This window comes from Apis laboriosa, unplaced genomic scaffold, assembly GCF_014066325.1.
Source record: "Apis laboriosa isolate Shangri-la unplaced genomic scaffold, ASM1406632v1 scaffold74_cov149, whole genome shotgun sequence".
NCBI lineage: Eukaryota > Metazoa > Arthropoda > Insecta > Hymenoptera > Apidae > Apis > Apis laboriosa.
Genome location: NW_025224330.1, coordinates 849,730 through 865,893, shown reverse-complemented (window position 1 = coordinate 865,893; position 16,164 = coordinate 849,730). Strand labels below are relative to the sequence as shown.

General features: G+C 25.0%; 2 protein-coding genes across 5 annotated transcripts in view; one reads left to right on the top strand and one right to left on the bottom strand.

The window, feature by feature from the left end:
• The window catches only part of LOC122719378 (ecdysone-induced protein 78C), a 99,545-nt gene extending 93,494 nt beyond the window's left edge, over positions 1-6,051 (top strand). Inside the window, exons 4-7 of one of the 3 annotated variants that reach the window (XM_043945112.1) lie at positions 2,276-2,664; positions 3,259-3,558; positions 3,805-4,201; positions 4,325-6,051. In XM_043945112.1, the coding sequence (XP_043801047.1) occupies positions 2,276-2,664; positions 3,259-3,558; positions 3,805-4,197 (1,082 nt within the window). In that variant the 3' untranslated portion in view covers positions 4,198-4,201; positions 4,325-6,051. Of the gene's footprint in view, positions 1-2,275; positions 2,665-3,240; positions 3,559-3,804; positions 4,202-4,324 lie in introns of all 3 variants that reach the window. The other 2 variants (XM_043945111.1, XM_043945110.1) reach the window with 2 other exon arrangements.
• Positions 6,052-13,565: 7,514 nt separating this feature from the next.
• Positions 13,566-15,444, bottom strand: LOC122719362 (zinc finger protein 888-like). Of its 2 annotated transcripts, none has more exons than XM_043945098.1 (5): positions 15,304-15,444; positions 14,744-14,921; positions 14,561-14,664; positions 14,145-14,470; positions 13,566-14,049 (listed from the first exon to the last, which is right to left on the bottom strand). In XM_043945098.1, exons 2-5 carry the CDS (start codon positions 14,918-14,920, stop codon positions 13,598-13,600), a joined length of 1,059 nt encoding a protein of 352 aa, XP_043801033.1. In that variant the 5' UTR covers position 14,921; positions 15,304-15,444; the 3' UTR covers positions 13,566-13,597. The 2 variants fall into 2 exon arrangements, with proteins under 2 accessions (XP_043801033.1, XP_043801032.1); XM_043945097.1 differs by having other exon boundaries at positions 14,744-14,926; positions 15,304-15,417.
• Between the last annotated feature and the right edge of the window lie 720 nt (positions 15,445-16,164).

Here is a 16,164-nt window from a genome sequence, read left to right as displayed (position 1 = left end):
TTATAAATTATATTTTCTGTTAAGTCATGAACAACATAAAATATGTTATAAAAAAAATATTTGAAAGATTTCAAAAGATATTTTATAATATAATTTATAAATGTAATTTTATTTTTCTATTTCTCTTCAATTGATTTCTATCTTGTCTTCAATATTTCACAGGATAATAATAGAATGTAATTTTAAAGATAATTTTAATAAAATAATAAATTGTTATTATATTATGATTATTAATACATATCTATAATTAATTTGAAATGTCATTGCTTATACAAATAATTACATATGTACTATATAGTATATAGTATTATATAGTATACTATAAATTCATCAATGTTTTGTATATAATAATATAATATGCGTATTTAAACAGTCAACAAATATTCATTTATACGGGCTACATAACATATAAATTTCAATTAAATTCAAGAGATATGATAATGAAATCTAATCAATTATATGCGTAGTTTAATTGAGTAGGAATTTTATTTTATATTCATTAATTTATCTCATCGATTTATTAAATATAAAGAATTTGTTAAAAACAAAGCTAATTTAAATACGATAGCAAATATAAATTATTAAATTTTATAATTGCACGAAGATTTTTTTTATTATGTATTTACAATTATGTATATCATATTTTTAAAATTGTTCATTAATCATTAATCTCAAATCATCAATTATAATATTATTGGGCTAATATAACGCAAGATTAAATTTTTCAATTTCAATTATGTCATTTTATTCTTCATTAATTAAAAATTATCTAAAATTAAATGATTTAATACAAACTAATATCAATTGAGATTTAATAATAGTTACAAAATTAATACAATAAATTAATATAATTTAAATTTTAATTTTATTAAGTAATTTTTAATTATTTTGAAAAAGATTAAATAAATGGATCAAGCAAAATTTTCAAATTCGTTATAAAAATTAAATTTTGCTTAGATTTTTCTTAGATTGCTTAGATTTTGAAATTTATTCGCAACCAAACAAAACTCTTTTACATATCTAGTGGCAATAACCAGCGAGTCTTTCAGTTTTCGGAATTTCTGACGTTCGTCGAGCAGTTAAAGTAAACTGAAACGAAGTTGCGTACATAATTAAATGTCAAAGTTCTATCGTGCAATATGCGGCGGTGTATAATAGGAAACCGTCCGTACTTCCCGCTCGTATTGTCGGGAAAATCGTAATAAGCCCCTGTTAGTCTTGTGATCCGCTTAAGAAGCGGATGTAACTGGGGTAAAACTGGCCTGAAACCTCTGCATCCTCCGTTGTCTGGAGTAATTCTCTCGAGTATCGTGTAAAATATTAATCTTTGGTAAATATGGTTATTTTCGGAACAAGATGTTAGAATGGACAACATAAATTAGTATAAAATATGGAAATATTTATTAAATTAATACGAAATAATTTTTTAAACAAAATTTCAATTACACGTTTTTTTAAACGATACGTCAGTTAATTAAAACGATTTCAATCGAAATATCGTTTTATATATTTTTTCCACTGATTAGAAAATTTCATTATTCGTATAATTTTATTATTAATTTACTAAAAATAATCTTCATTTAATCATTTATATATTTTGTAATCTATCTGTACTAAAATGTAACGAAGAAGACCGGAAATTTATTCGAAACTACTTTGGAAGTGTTTCAAACTTCAAGTGATTAATGAATACAGGAGATGAAAACTTCTAATGCATACGGTAATCAACGTTGCCCTTAATTCAACGCTTCCAGAATAAAATGCCAAACATCCTATTTTTATTTTACAATCTGGTCGCTTAATTTCACTCAATTTATTTTTTTATTTTATTTTTCAAACTTTTTAATTTTAAATCGTTAATTTGAAATCTACAAAATAACTCATTTCATGATATTAAAAATTCATCGTTTTTTCCTTTTTAGAATTAATTAATTCCGAATTTAAATGAGATAAAAATCAATGATCATCTAAAAAACTACCGTCTTTAAAAGTCAATAATGGTATTTTAAAATCCGTCTAAAATATTAACGATTACATTCTACACCCTAAAGCCAGTGCCTTTGAAAATCAATACTGATATCTATTTTAAAATTTCTGTGTAAAAGTTCGACAATTTCATTTTAAAGTCCTTTAGAAACCAATCACTTATATAGAAACAATTTCTCCACCCTTAAAAGCACCCTTTCAAGAAACGATTAATGACGAATAATGAATAGAACGACACTTTAATAATACGGATAAACAATTAAACTCCATTTCTTTTTCTTCATTCCAGCGGTTAGATACGGCAGGGTGCCGAAACGTTCAAGGGAACGTGGCCCCGAAGACACGGTACCGACCACCACGACAACGACCACCACCACTGGTGTACAGCAGCTCACGTCCCCAACCGGTGGAAACAATAACAATAACAACACCACTAACAATAACAACAACAACAACAATAACAACACCAGCAGCCAGAACAATAACAATAGTCAAGCTCAAAACGCTATACCGTGTGTACCACCAGCTGCAGTGGTAGAGGCGGATCAATCAGACGCGGATGTGAAACAGTTGGCGGTTTACGATGTGATACTTCAAGTTTCTCAGGCGCACCACGCTCACTGCGGTTTCACCGAGGAATCAACGAGGGGTATCGTCCGGAAACCGATGATAATACCGGTGAGTTTACTGAAAATTCGATGGCAAAATTGGAGGAGCACGGTTACGTTAGCGGTGGATACGATTCGTAGAGAAATTATTGAAAATTACGTTTACCGTGATATAATTTTATCGATTGAACGAATGATATAATGTAAAAAATACGATGATGAAAGTATTATTGCAATATTGTGATAGATTATTACTTTAAAGTTAATTTTTGATTATTTTATTGAACTGATTAATGGGAATATTGTGATACGATTTTTGTTAAACTTTTGTATTAATTTTTATAGAATTCCAAATATATTATTATTAATTTAAATATAATTATTTAAATATAAATCAAATGAAGAAATTACTTATACAAAAGAATTTCAAGATAGTATAAGTCAAATAAATATAACAAAACATTGGATAAAAATATTTTAATAAAATCCTCGATTTTTTGGTTTATTTTTAAAGCTTATTTTAATAAGAAGTTCGTCGAATTGGTCGTTGTCGTATCCGCTTCTAATTATTTGGTTAACATTAGAATGACACGATGGAATTGGAACTGGCAGCAACGCCTGTTTCTTTTATAATCCTGCTGATTAGGCGAGTACTTCTTCGCAGCCCGCCAGCCCAGAGGATCCAGAGGCGGCATCCTCGACAGCAGAAACAGTTGAATCGCAAAGGATCTGGCTTTGGCAACAATTTGCCACCAGGATAACACCGTCGGTTCAAAGGGTGGTGGAGTTTGCCAAAAAGGTCCCAGGATTTTGCGATCTTTCGCAGGATGATCAACTAATCCTGATTAAGGTTGGTTTCTTTGAGGTCTGGCTAAGCCATATTTCAAAGATGACCACCGATAGTTCGATGACATTCGAGGATGGTACTTATATCACTAGGCAACAAATGGAATTGATGTACGAGGTAAGAATTAGTTATCACAACACATGCTCGTTACAATTAATGATAACTGGATGTAAAAAATTGTACATACATTATTTTATTTCTGTATAAATTATTTAAAAAACAATATTTAAAAATAAACTTCAAATTGAAATGGAATTAAATCTCATATTCATATGTCAAATATTATTAAAAACTTTTCGATACTCTTTTTCATATTAAAGTTATTAATTATCAAAATTAATTGATCGATATGAAACAAAACAGCCAGATTTTGTGTCTGCTTTGATGCAATTTACATCGGCCTTAAACGCTCACCAACTGTCGGATACCGAGTTGGGACTTTTCTCTGGTGCCGTTCTTCTGAGCGAAAGGCCAGGCCTGAATGATGTGAAAGCGGTACAGAGGCTTCAGGATCGCCTCTTGGAGGCATTGAAGGTGCAAGCATTAAGGAACCATACAGTTTCCGGTGAGGCTACCTCCGCGGGCGGGTGTTCCGGTGTCTCGAGCGTTTCACAAAGGATACCAGAATTAAGGGCCTTAGGTGCCAGACATGCGAATCTTCTCGACTGGTTCAGAAGGAACTGGACCAAGCTCAAATTACCACCCTTGTTTGCCGAGATATTCGACATTCCCAAGTGTGAAGAAGATCTTCAATGAAGAGGTGATTATATAATTTTCTTGCGCTAAATCCATGCTTCCATTTTCATCTATTTGGTGTATTATGATTTGCAATTCAATCTGATAATGTATCATAAAAATTTTAATGATAAGATCGCCTTTGAAGAATGTTTCAGAGTACATCGAGTTAATTCGAGAACGGCCCTGCCGGAAGAATTTTTTTAATTGCCGGCGTTCATCGCACAAATGCAGCTCGGATTTCGAGAACGATTTATTTCCACTCGATGGCAGTGATGCACAACGGTACGATGACAAGAGGACGCTCGGTTTGTTTGAAAAAGAAGGATTGTTGCGATTAGGCACGATAACGCGTTTTAATTTCACCATTACCAACATCGTGTGCTTTTCGCTTATTGATATACAGACTGGAAGATGAATCGTTTCGAGCTGAAAGATATAGATTACTAATCGAAACACTCTTGAGACGATGTAAGAAAAAGAGAAAGTTTATTCGATCAACAAGGAATGATTTTTACAATGCAGATAATCGACGATTGAATCGATCGATAATGACGTATTGGAGGAAATATATATGAATGGATAACTTTTAAAAAGTTACTAGATTTAGAAAGAAAATACTTTCTTTAAAATAATTATAAAAGGCAAGTCCTCCTTCCATTGTTCTAAATTGTGCAATGGTAAATAAAGAGTGCAAACTAAGTTTCAAATAAAGCAGAACAAATTTGTATCATTTACTATATGTACAATATCATTGTTCCAACGAAAGCATTTAAATACTCAGCCGGTAAGGAAGGGAATCAAGTTTCGTATCATGCAAATTTCGCGCATATCGTTGATTGCAATAATGCGACGTAGTGATCGAATACGCGTCGCGTCGTAAAAATAGCACAAAATCGTGATCAATTTACAGGCACGTTTATTATTACGATTTATCCAGTTAAATAATTTTCAAGCGAATCTTTCGAAATCTCGATTAAATAAAAATTATACGAGTATTTAAAAAGACGAGTAAACAGTGTGCAGCGATCTGTCGAAAACTGTTCGAAATTTCACAAATACTACATATATGTAAAATGCAACATTGAACTTAGACATATCGAAAATATAATATTGTATTTTTTTCATACAATTCATTCAAAAATATTGTTTCCGTCTTTAAAGTGATTCAACGGATAGCTGCACGTTTATGCGATCACAAATAAAAAATAAATAAATATGCTTGTAACGTACATGCAAAAGATACACGTCCTTTGTAGCTAAAATACGGACAAATGCATGCGCGTACAAAACTGATACTTCACACTTATATACATATACAAATTAAAAAGTTTCACGCTATATAAAAGCTCAAAAGGAAATCTTTATAGGACGTATCTCTTTAGATGCATCCGCTACGAATCTCAATCTATGCAATCTCTATTTTTATTACTTGACAAGTAGTATAGTGAATTATCTTTATAGATATTGTTGCATCGCTTCAGGGTGTTCCGCGATTATTAAAAATAATAAATGAAACTATTTTTTTGTTAAAATTTCTCAAATTGTCGATGTGATTTGTCGATTTAGTAAATAATATCTTGTGTAACAAAAAAAAAAAAATGAAGAGAAAGGAAAGAGTTGAACGTTATGTATTCAATGTATTTGTTGTGTTAAATTGTTATTATATTTGTTATTGATCTACGGCTGAAAATCGTTTATTAATTGTTAACGAAATCCTGAAGTGAGCATGTTTGAATCTTCGAACTCTTGAATACTAATAATTCTCTGACAATGACTAGCATGTAATGTGTATCAATATGTAATTAATATACATATATATATGTATATATACAGTAGTGGATAAAAAAAATTTACAGAGTTATACATTACAAAATACTATAATTTATTAAGGAGAAATTATATTTTATAAAAAGAATCAATATATGAAAATATAGATTATCTGAAAAAATAAAATTAATAATTATAGTATAACATACATATAAGAATGAGAAAACATATATTTTATTTAAAAAACACAACATTTTATTTAAAAAATAAGAAAGTTAATTAAAAAACTATACAAATTTATTTATAACTTTTTATATAATCAAATATATTTATTTTTGAATTTGAGATCTAATATTTTTTATCAATTGATGATTTTTGTTTTAAAATTTTCTTAAGATTTGAAATTTTATAAAATCTTTTTTTGGTTTAATTATATTAATTTTTATCTGTACATTAATTTATATTATATAATTTATATTATATATATTTTTACTTCTATATTAAATATTTAGTATCTTCAATTTTCATATTATTTTTATAATTTATCTATTTTAATAAAAAAACAAATATAGTAAAAATTGATTTATAAATTTTGTATTTTATAATATTATTATAAAATTTTGTCCCAATAGTTTCTATTTCATAAATAGAATTTTACAAATAAACGAACATTTACATATCAGTATGAGAATTTTATAAATCAGTCATATAAACATAATGTCAAGATCTAGCATTAAAGATATAATTACACAAATATACGAAAATATCGTTTTTTAATTTTTTTAACCGCTACTGTATATATTATATATTCATTGTGAGAAATGAAAAAAATGTAAGTTTATCTATTAGAGAAATTAATGTTTTATCTAGCGTCGTACTTAAATTAAATATAATATATCGTCGGTATATCACTGTCACTAAAAAATGAAAGAAAATATGAAAAAAGACTATCTTCATGATACTAGAAGGACGGAAAAATTCCAACTCTAAGCGCTCACATCATGTTGTGAATAAACATATCATACCTAATTAATATATTGAACAAAGAAGGAATATCATCGTTTAATATAATATAAATATGAGTCTATATATATTAAAAAAATATATATATAAAGATTATAAATCTATATGCAAGAAGAATAGTTATTAAATGCATTATGTCGAACGAGCGTAGACCTACAACGGTAGGCCATTTTTCAATCTACTAAAACAAAGAAATTATATTATACATATGTGTACATCCACGCACATTGAGCATACGTATATACGTGTACACAATTCAACACATCTTTTTTTTCTAATTCCAATTCCTCCGATAAAAATCAACAACCAAATATTTCTCTTGGTTCACTTACAATCTACCAAAAAAGATCTGCGCCAAAAGACATAAGAAAAAAAGCATATGCAGCGAGTCATTTCGAATATCTTTTAAATTATTAATTTTATCCTCTTCGTCGTGAGACACATAAAGGAGGAAAATCTCAATAAAATGAGAAAAGATCAAATCATTTGATACACAATACATTATATTAAATGATTTGATTTTTATAAATATATATATGAGAATTTTCATGTTCGAAAAAATTCTGTAATTTGAATCTAGTGGCTGTCCTAATCATCTATATTAATCTAAAAATCTAATTAATGAAAATGAAAAAAGAGATAAAAAGTTACGATATTTTCCTCCTGTGATATTTGAATTGCGATTCGTTCATTCGTTTTTTTCAAAATTTCTAGTCCCCACGACTTATTCGCCGAGTTAGCAATCGTATGACATAATATTCTCGTAAACGTTGTTGGAACACGTTAATTGAAACGGCCAAATACTTAAATAACAATGTTAACATAATATAACTATTATTCAATCGCGCAGGTCAATCATCTTCGTTAAGCAATAGTAATTCAACATCAATCGTTCAATGTCATTAAATATTTAAAAATGTACTATATTCCTACGTGAAAAATAACTCCACATGCTCATTCATTCTTGTATCTTGTATTTTCTTTCCTAATTCGCTCAACTATTTTAGTAAGATTGAATAGGAAAGTGATTGACTGGCATAATCAAAACAATAAGAATGATAATTATGAAGTTATATCATTTAAGCTAAAATATAACATCCTTTTCTTCTTCCCTTCATCTCGTGTTCCGACCGAAGCGCAAGACTTTTTCCCTTTTACACTTTTTCCTCTTAATCCCATTCCCATTTTCGTTTCATCTACTTTAATCTCGTATAATGCTATTTTTTAACCTTGAGATTTCGGTCATGGTGCTATAATATCTGTACATACTGTGGGAATCGTTACGTAATCATTGTACCATTATTATTAATATTATTCGAATTAATCGTATTCAATATGGTTATTATTATTATTTTATTATTTTGATATCATTGATACTCATATTTACATGAGCGTTGCGCCAAGTTATGAATTTGTTTCGTATTTTGCATATAAATATTGGGAAACGCTATAAACAAAAAAATGGCGGTTCTTTTAATTTTTTTTAAGAGATAAAAATATATATAGCATATATTGTATATATATGCTATGTATATATATTATAAATATATATATATAGTATATTCCGCCCGTAAAACAGGACTCTGCAATAATCATGATTTTGTTTGATATTGATTCTATGATTGTATATTTATAGATAAGTTGTGCTCAAGCGTACATCTTACGTACGCTGCATCACATATATTATACATACTCTTCTTTTTTATATAGGCGAGATATTGACTGCATATTATATTTATATTGAATGTTTTATAAATCATGAAACAGGAACTAAATATTTCTTATGATTCTAAAATAAATATATTTCTCAAATTAAATATTACAGAATTCCTAACAAAACAGATAATAATCTAAAGATAGTAAATTAAAAAAATATTTTCTCAATAATATGTATATATTGTATATTGGTTAAATCACTTATGATCATTTTACATTCGATATAAGATCCTCAATTTTTTTTCTTTGTTTTGTGATTTATAAAACAATCAATATATACAATATATTGAAGTGATTAATATAATGATAATGATGGATGATGGCGTGCCAAGTGAGGCGGGAATTGTTCTTTAAAAGCAAAAAAAATATAATATTACATATATATGTATAAAATAATATAAACGACGATAATGATATTAAGATAAATAAGTACGACAAAACGACTGCTCTATACTGCTAAAGTACAAATGTTTCATTTTAATTGTTTTATAAAAACGATATCGATTTGTTAGAAATTAGGTTTAATACGTGCACGCTCTGGCGCGCGATGTACGTTTAATTATATTTATTTGTTAATCACTCCCTCCCTGCCTCTCTCTCTCTCTCTCTCTCTCTCTCTCTCTCTCTCTCTGCATAAAACATAGTAATCCCTCCATCACGTGTCTTAACAACGCATGCGCAATGATACGCTCAAATTCACTCATTTTACTACGCGTTTAACCTCATACGCAACATGTACTCTTTCCTGCCGTACTTATGTATTTAAATTGCATGACATACAACATACAACATATTTTGGTAATAATATGGTTGCATACAGATATAAAAAGATATGAAATTTGTCGTTTTCGTCGTAACACATATAGACTTTGAATGGTCTCAAATAATACAGACAATCAGGTATAATGATGTCTGACGATCGATGCTGAACAGGGAATATAACTTGTAAACTTCAATAATATTTTTTTCTATGCAACGTTTCCCAGTCATTTTCAATTAACTTAATATGATAATATTTGGTGTGTGTGATTCTCTCGCTATTATAATAATAATTATGATCATGAAAATATTATATTTTGTTCGTTTTAAAGCATATAAAGATATATATAGATATAATACTATAGAATAAAGTTTAAAAAAAAAATGTATATAATATAAAGAAAACCTCGATTATTGAAAATTGATTTAAAAATAAAAAGAAAATAAGAACATTTCTATAAAAGAGAACTTTTTGCAAAATATCTGTAAAATTTATAGATTGGGAAACGTTGATTTATTTAATCAACATACGACAATAATACGTAATATTATTTTGTTATAAAACAACGAATTGTTTAAAAAGATTATTTATTAAAATATAGTAATATTCAATATCTTTGTTCGTAAAAAAAAAACGATTTCAATTATTTTTATGTTATTATAAGATGTTTAATTGATTTATGGTCAAAATATTAATGCAATATACATTTTTAAAAAATTTTTATGTTTTAATTCAAAATGTAATTATTATCAAACAAAAATGTAAAAAAATATTTTTCTAATTAAAAAAAAAGATATTTAATCTTAATACTCTACTGTGAATAATAATTCCAAATAAAAATGCATAAAATAAATTTAATATATATCATACATATTCAATAAATACGTTATTATTGTCGTTGCTTGATTCCATCATATATATCCAATGTTGTATTTCTAATTCATTCATGGATATTTATTAAATATATTTTTTGTTTTATATAATGCTTCACTCATGCTGGTACTTAATCGCATCAATATCATTTCATCGATATTCGAATAATTTCTAATATTTCAGAATATATTTACCAATCCAAATAACGATTCAATCCATTAAATTAATACATTTCCAATGTAATGTGTTTTCTCTATTTCCTATTAGATGAATTGAATTAATTTATCATTATAATTAATACACGCTTATGTTCAGACAAATATTATATTAATGCGAAATATTAGATATATAAATAATAATTTTGAGAAAATTATATATGATATTTGATTTGTAAAATAAAATTAAGTATAATAAAATACGCAATTTAAACTAATTCAAAATAAAAGATCATGACAAATAGGGAAAGCAATGCAAAAAATAAAATAATTATCTGGAATAAGAATTGAAATTTATGAAATAATAATTTGAATCTATTGCAATTATGTTATCTGAAATTTTGACATCAAGGAAATTTAATGGAAAACAATTATGCTATCGCAATGCATTTCGTTCTAATAAATGCGCAAGAAAATAAGGAAATAAAATACGTATATCTTTATAATACTGTCACAATAATCGATTAATATTTTATATTTTTTCCTGTAAGACAAAAGTTTGTCCATTTTAGCTCTTTGCAAATGTATGCATATCAACCGTATTTTTGTAAAACTTCTAGAAATTAATTTCATCCGAAATTCACGCTGCCGATAGTTCGTCTCATAACATAAAATTGTTTTGCAATGAATCGCGATAAAAAATGAATTAAATCGCAGAGAGTTAAAATACATGGACGAAATTTGTCAACGATAGAATGCTTGACCATTTGAGTGCAAATAATCATGATTGCATTCCTCGATACTTGGACAAAAATACGAAAAGCACGATATGCTTCTCATATTTCTACCAATATAAAACAATTGTTGAATGCAATTAAGCAATATCGCACGTCCGGCAGTTGTCTTTTTATTGACAAAATTGTTCGTGATTCACTGTTATTTGATCAGTATCAATTAATAAACTTTTTAAATAGTGTTAAAAAATAAAGGCAACGTTTCTTTCTATCTTAAATCCTTTAATCCTAATTCCTAAAACTCTCTTTTCTATTTAAAATTTTAACTTTAGATACATATAAAATAGTTCTGCACTCAAATGGTTCAATCGACAATTATCGCGATAACAAGATCGATAATCATGTTAAGATCGTTTTGCAGTAAACAAGTAAGTCAAAACGATCAGACTGAAATTAACGTAAAGTATAATAAGTTTATTGATTAACTAAAAATCAAGCGCGTATTTTTTAGTAAACATTGCTAATATAATAATACTATAAATGAATTAAATTTTTTATTTTAGATATATAATATTCATAGGAGGCAATTAGAAAACATCAAGTTTCCTAATTGTTGATATTTATAACTTGCTTCTTTTGTATTTTTGCTCATTTGTTATAGAAAAATCAAATATTAAATTATTAATCATTTGTGCAATTATAAAATCTTAATAATTTATCAATTCGATTTTTTATACGATTATTTGAATATAATTATTTAAAATTGTTTTAGAGGTTAGAATTACTCGAAATATGTTTTGTAAAATGTGTCAATGGAAAGATATACAAAAAAATAAGATATAATATTATGAAAGTTACTACTAAATGTAATTATTATCAAAATATTTCCATAAAATTGTATTAATTAATATTCTGTTAATTTCTTTTCTAGTATTAATAGTTAAAAATATTTTTTGTATCACAATGTTTTATATTTTCTATGCGTGCTTTCATAGCATAAGCGGACTAATACGAGTATTCGTTCATACTTAGATATTCATACTATCCGGATATATAATACAAATGTGTAAAGTAATATTTGTTACCTGAATAAGTACCTGAGTTATTTTAGCTTTCAAAATGTAAAATTGTTTACAAAACTAGATAAACAGAAATTTAACATAATAAACAAAAAATATTTAAGGAATATTTTTTAAATAAGAATATAATTTATATCCAAATCAGTAATTATTTAATATTATCTTAAATATTATTACTAAGAATATTAGTTTTATTCGGATAATATGAGTATCCATTGCTTGGAATACGCATTAAACTATTTTATATAATAATTGATATATAAAAATTTAATTTTATAATCTTAACAATGGAATGTTTTCTTTAATTGCGTTTATATTTACATAAAATATATTTTTTTATTATGTTTGTGCCAATTATAATTTTTTATTTAATATAATTAAATAAAAAAAAAATAAATAAAAATAATTTACTATATATGAACTATATCATATTTAAATTGAATGAGAAATTAAATTTGAAATTATGATTAATGGCACAAAATAAAATGAATTACAAATACTATACTTAAATTTAGAAAGAATATGAATTAAAATTATTTTATGAAACAAATTTTTAAATTATTATAAATAATTTTTTATAAATGAATATATAATTTATTAGATTATAAAACAAGAAATATTATAAATAACAAAAATAATGAATGAATAACAAAAATATGAAATTTAAAAAATAATTTTAATATTAATAGATTAATAGATTTATATTAATTACAATTATATAAGTATGTTTAAATATATTTCTTCAACAAATAACTTTATTAAAATACTAAAATATATATATATATATATTTATATATATATTATTTTATAATTATAAATTGAAAGACTTTTTGGCACTTACAGCTTTTTTATAGATTCACAATTAAAATTTAATTTTAGCTTATTGCTAAGTTTTAATACATATACTTATTCTCATGTATTAAATAGAATATTTATGTTATAAATAAAAATATAAAATATTTTTTAAAAAATTTTATAATTATGAAGAATTTAGTCTTTATAAAAATATTTTTATTCTCTTAAAATAAAATTAGTAATAAAGAAAAAAATATGCTAATTAATTTTTGTGAATTCAAAAGGAAAAGTACTAAAAAATTATTTTGTTTTTCAAATTGAGATTTCAGATTTCTATATAGGATTTTATAACTTTGAAAAAGATATGTTTCAATATTTTGCTAGTATTGCAGCTAGCTTTATCTAAGATTTATTGATATATTGATATATTAAAAAAGTCTGTGTTAAATTATAAAAGTACTACAAATCAATAATTTAATACATATAATAATAATTTTTTTTGTTTTATTAAAAAAATTAATTACAATCTAAATCATCACTTGGTACCATTTTAAATTGTTCATATATTATATCTTCTTTTCTTTCTAATATTATCTTTTCCATTTCTGGTGATAAGTTAATTCCAATTAATTTGGATGCCGTACTTTTTTTAGGTAATCCAGCATCTTTTCGTTTTTTGCGCAATTTTTTTGATTGTTTTATTCTTTTTTCTGACATATGTAATTTCTGAATATGTTCAGCTAATCTTTTTTTATTTACAATCTTTATTTTACATATATCACACTCATATTTTTCTCCTAAATGATAAGTTCGTATGTGTTGTTTTAAATTCCAATTAAAATAATAAACTCGCGGACATTTTTCGTATGGACAAGATAAAACAGATCTATTTTCCATATGAACTTTTGAATGAATTTTTAAATGTCGTTTGGTCAAAAATATTTTATCACAATCCTTGCATTTGTGATCTAAACAAATATATTTTTAAAAAATATATTATATTACAATTAAATATTTTTTTTAAATTAAATTATGTATAAAAAATATAATAATAAATACTTACCACGTACATGCTGAGTTTTTATATGAGCACAAAGAAGTAACCATTTTTTAAAAACTTCATTACATTCAGGCATATTGCATGAATATTGTTTATCACTTTTCTTATGACTTGATTCATGTCTTTTAAATTTTGTTAAATTTGTAAAATTTTTATTACATTCATTGCACTTATATGAAACTAAATGTTGTGTTGTCATATGTATCTTTAATTGATATTTTTTTATAAAAGTTTCATTACATTTTTTACAAGTCAATCTGTCATGAATTCTCTTATAATGACGTTTCAAATTATCTCGATTACTAATATATAATGAGCATTCTGGACACCTTAAATAAAAAGTGTAATAATATATTAAAAATTCATAAAACATAAAAATTCGTAAAACAATAAAGCACTAAAAAGAAATATATATTTACTTATATAATGCTTTTTTTATACTATGATTCTTCATATGACGTTTTAAATGACAATTATTAGTATAGGCTTTATCACATCCTGGATAATTACATTTATAATTTTTCTAAAAATAAATGAATCATAGTTATTTAAGTTAAATTATCAAAAATAATCAAAATTAAGTCTTAAAATATTAATGTTACTTCTCCAGTATGAAATCTAATATGCCTTTGTAATCTGGATGGTCTATAAAAAGCCAAGTTGCATCCAACAAAACTACATTTATATGGCTTTTCTCTTTCTGTAGTTTTAATGTTTTTTACCTCATTTTCAAATTCAGATAAAACACTATCTGTTTCTGAATCTTTATTACGTCCCATCCTACACTAAATTATTTTCTTTAAAACATACAAATTATTATACTCAAAATTTTTTTTAATTTTTATTTTAATCATTTAGAATATCAGAAATTATTCATGATAATATTTATTTGTTGTATTCAATTATATATAAATATATATTTTTATGTTTATATAGTATTTATGTTATAAATTTTATCTTTATCATAAAAATTTCCTTTTATTATTTATTATTCTAACTTAAATTCATTAATATATATTTATTTATTAATAAATAAATAATATCAAATAATAAAATTTCATAATTTTATTTTTTTATTTTTATAAAAAATAATTGAAATATTATTTTTTTATTATTTAAATATGTACAATATACGAAAGAATTTATTTGTATACAGTCTTACTTTATGTTGAATCTCTAATATTGAGAATGGCACTAAAATAATAATAGATTCTAGAGATTATGAGCAGGGTTGCCAGAAGTAAGGAAAAAATGTTTAGAAAATATAATGAAATACAGTAATAGTGAAAAAACAGATTATAATCATTGATGAGAATTTAAAAACTGATAATGTTATGCGATATAATGTTATAAATAGAAATATTTTTCTATAAATATCTTTATAGAAATGATATTGATCTCTAATTCTTATTTTATTTTACTCTTTGAACAGATATTTTTAGCATACGACAGATGGCGCTGATTATCAATTCTTTTTCTATTTTTCTTCTTGTCTATATTAGTTGTATTAATGTATTCTTATGATGCTGATTCCATGATTTTTACTCTATCTCTATTCTTTTTTTTACTATTTGTTTTTTTATCTGTACTTGCTCTATAAAATTTATATGTGATGACTTTGATATCTAATTAATTTTATTATCTCCTTTATCTAACTTATTAATTAAAAATTTTAATAGAATATTTCGATATAATTTTATATATTATATATACTATTGTAAGTATATGTTACATATTATATATATTTATTTTTATATATTTATTATACAATGATATATTTATGTCATATATATATATATTTCATATTTATATAAATTCATTTTCTATATGTTGATGAATATATGAAAATAAATATAAGAAATTTAAATTAAAATAATCCTTATATAGATGAACTTATTTTTGAAAGATATGTCTTCATCGATTTTTTTAATATATTTGATCAACTTTTAATGTAATTGAATATAATTTCAGTATTAACTACTCTAAATCATAGAAGACATATCTAACTTTGATTTTTTGCACA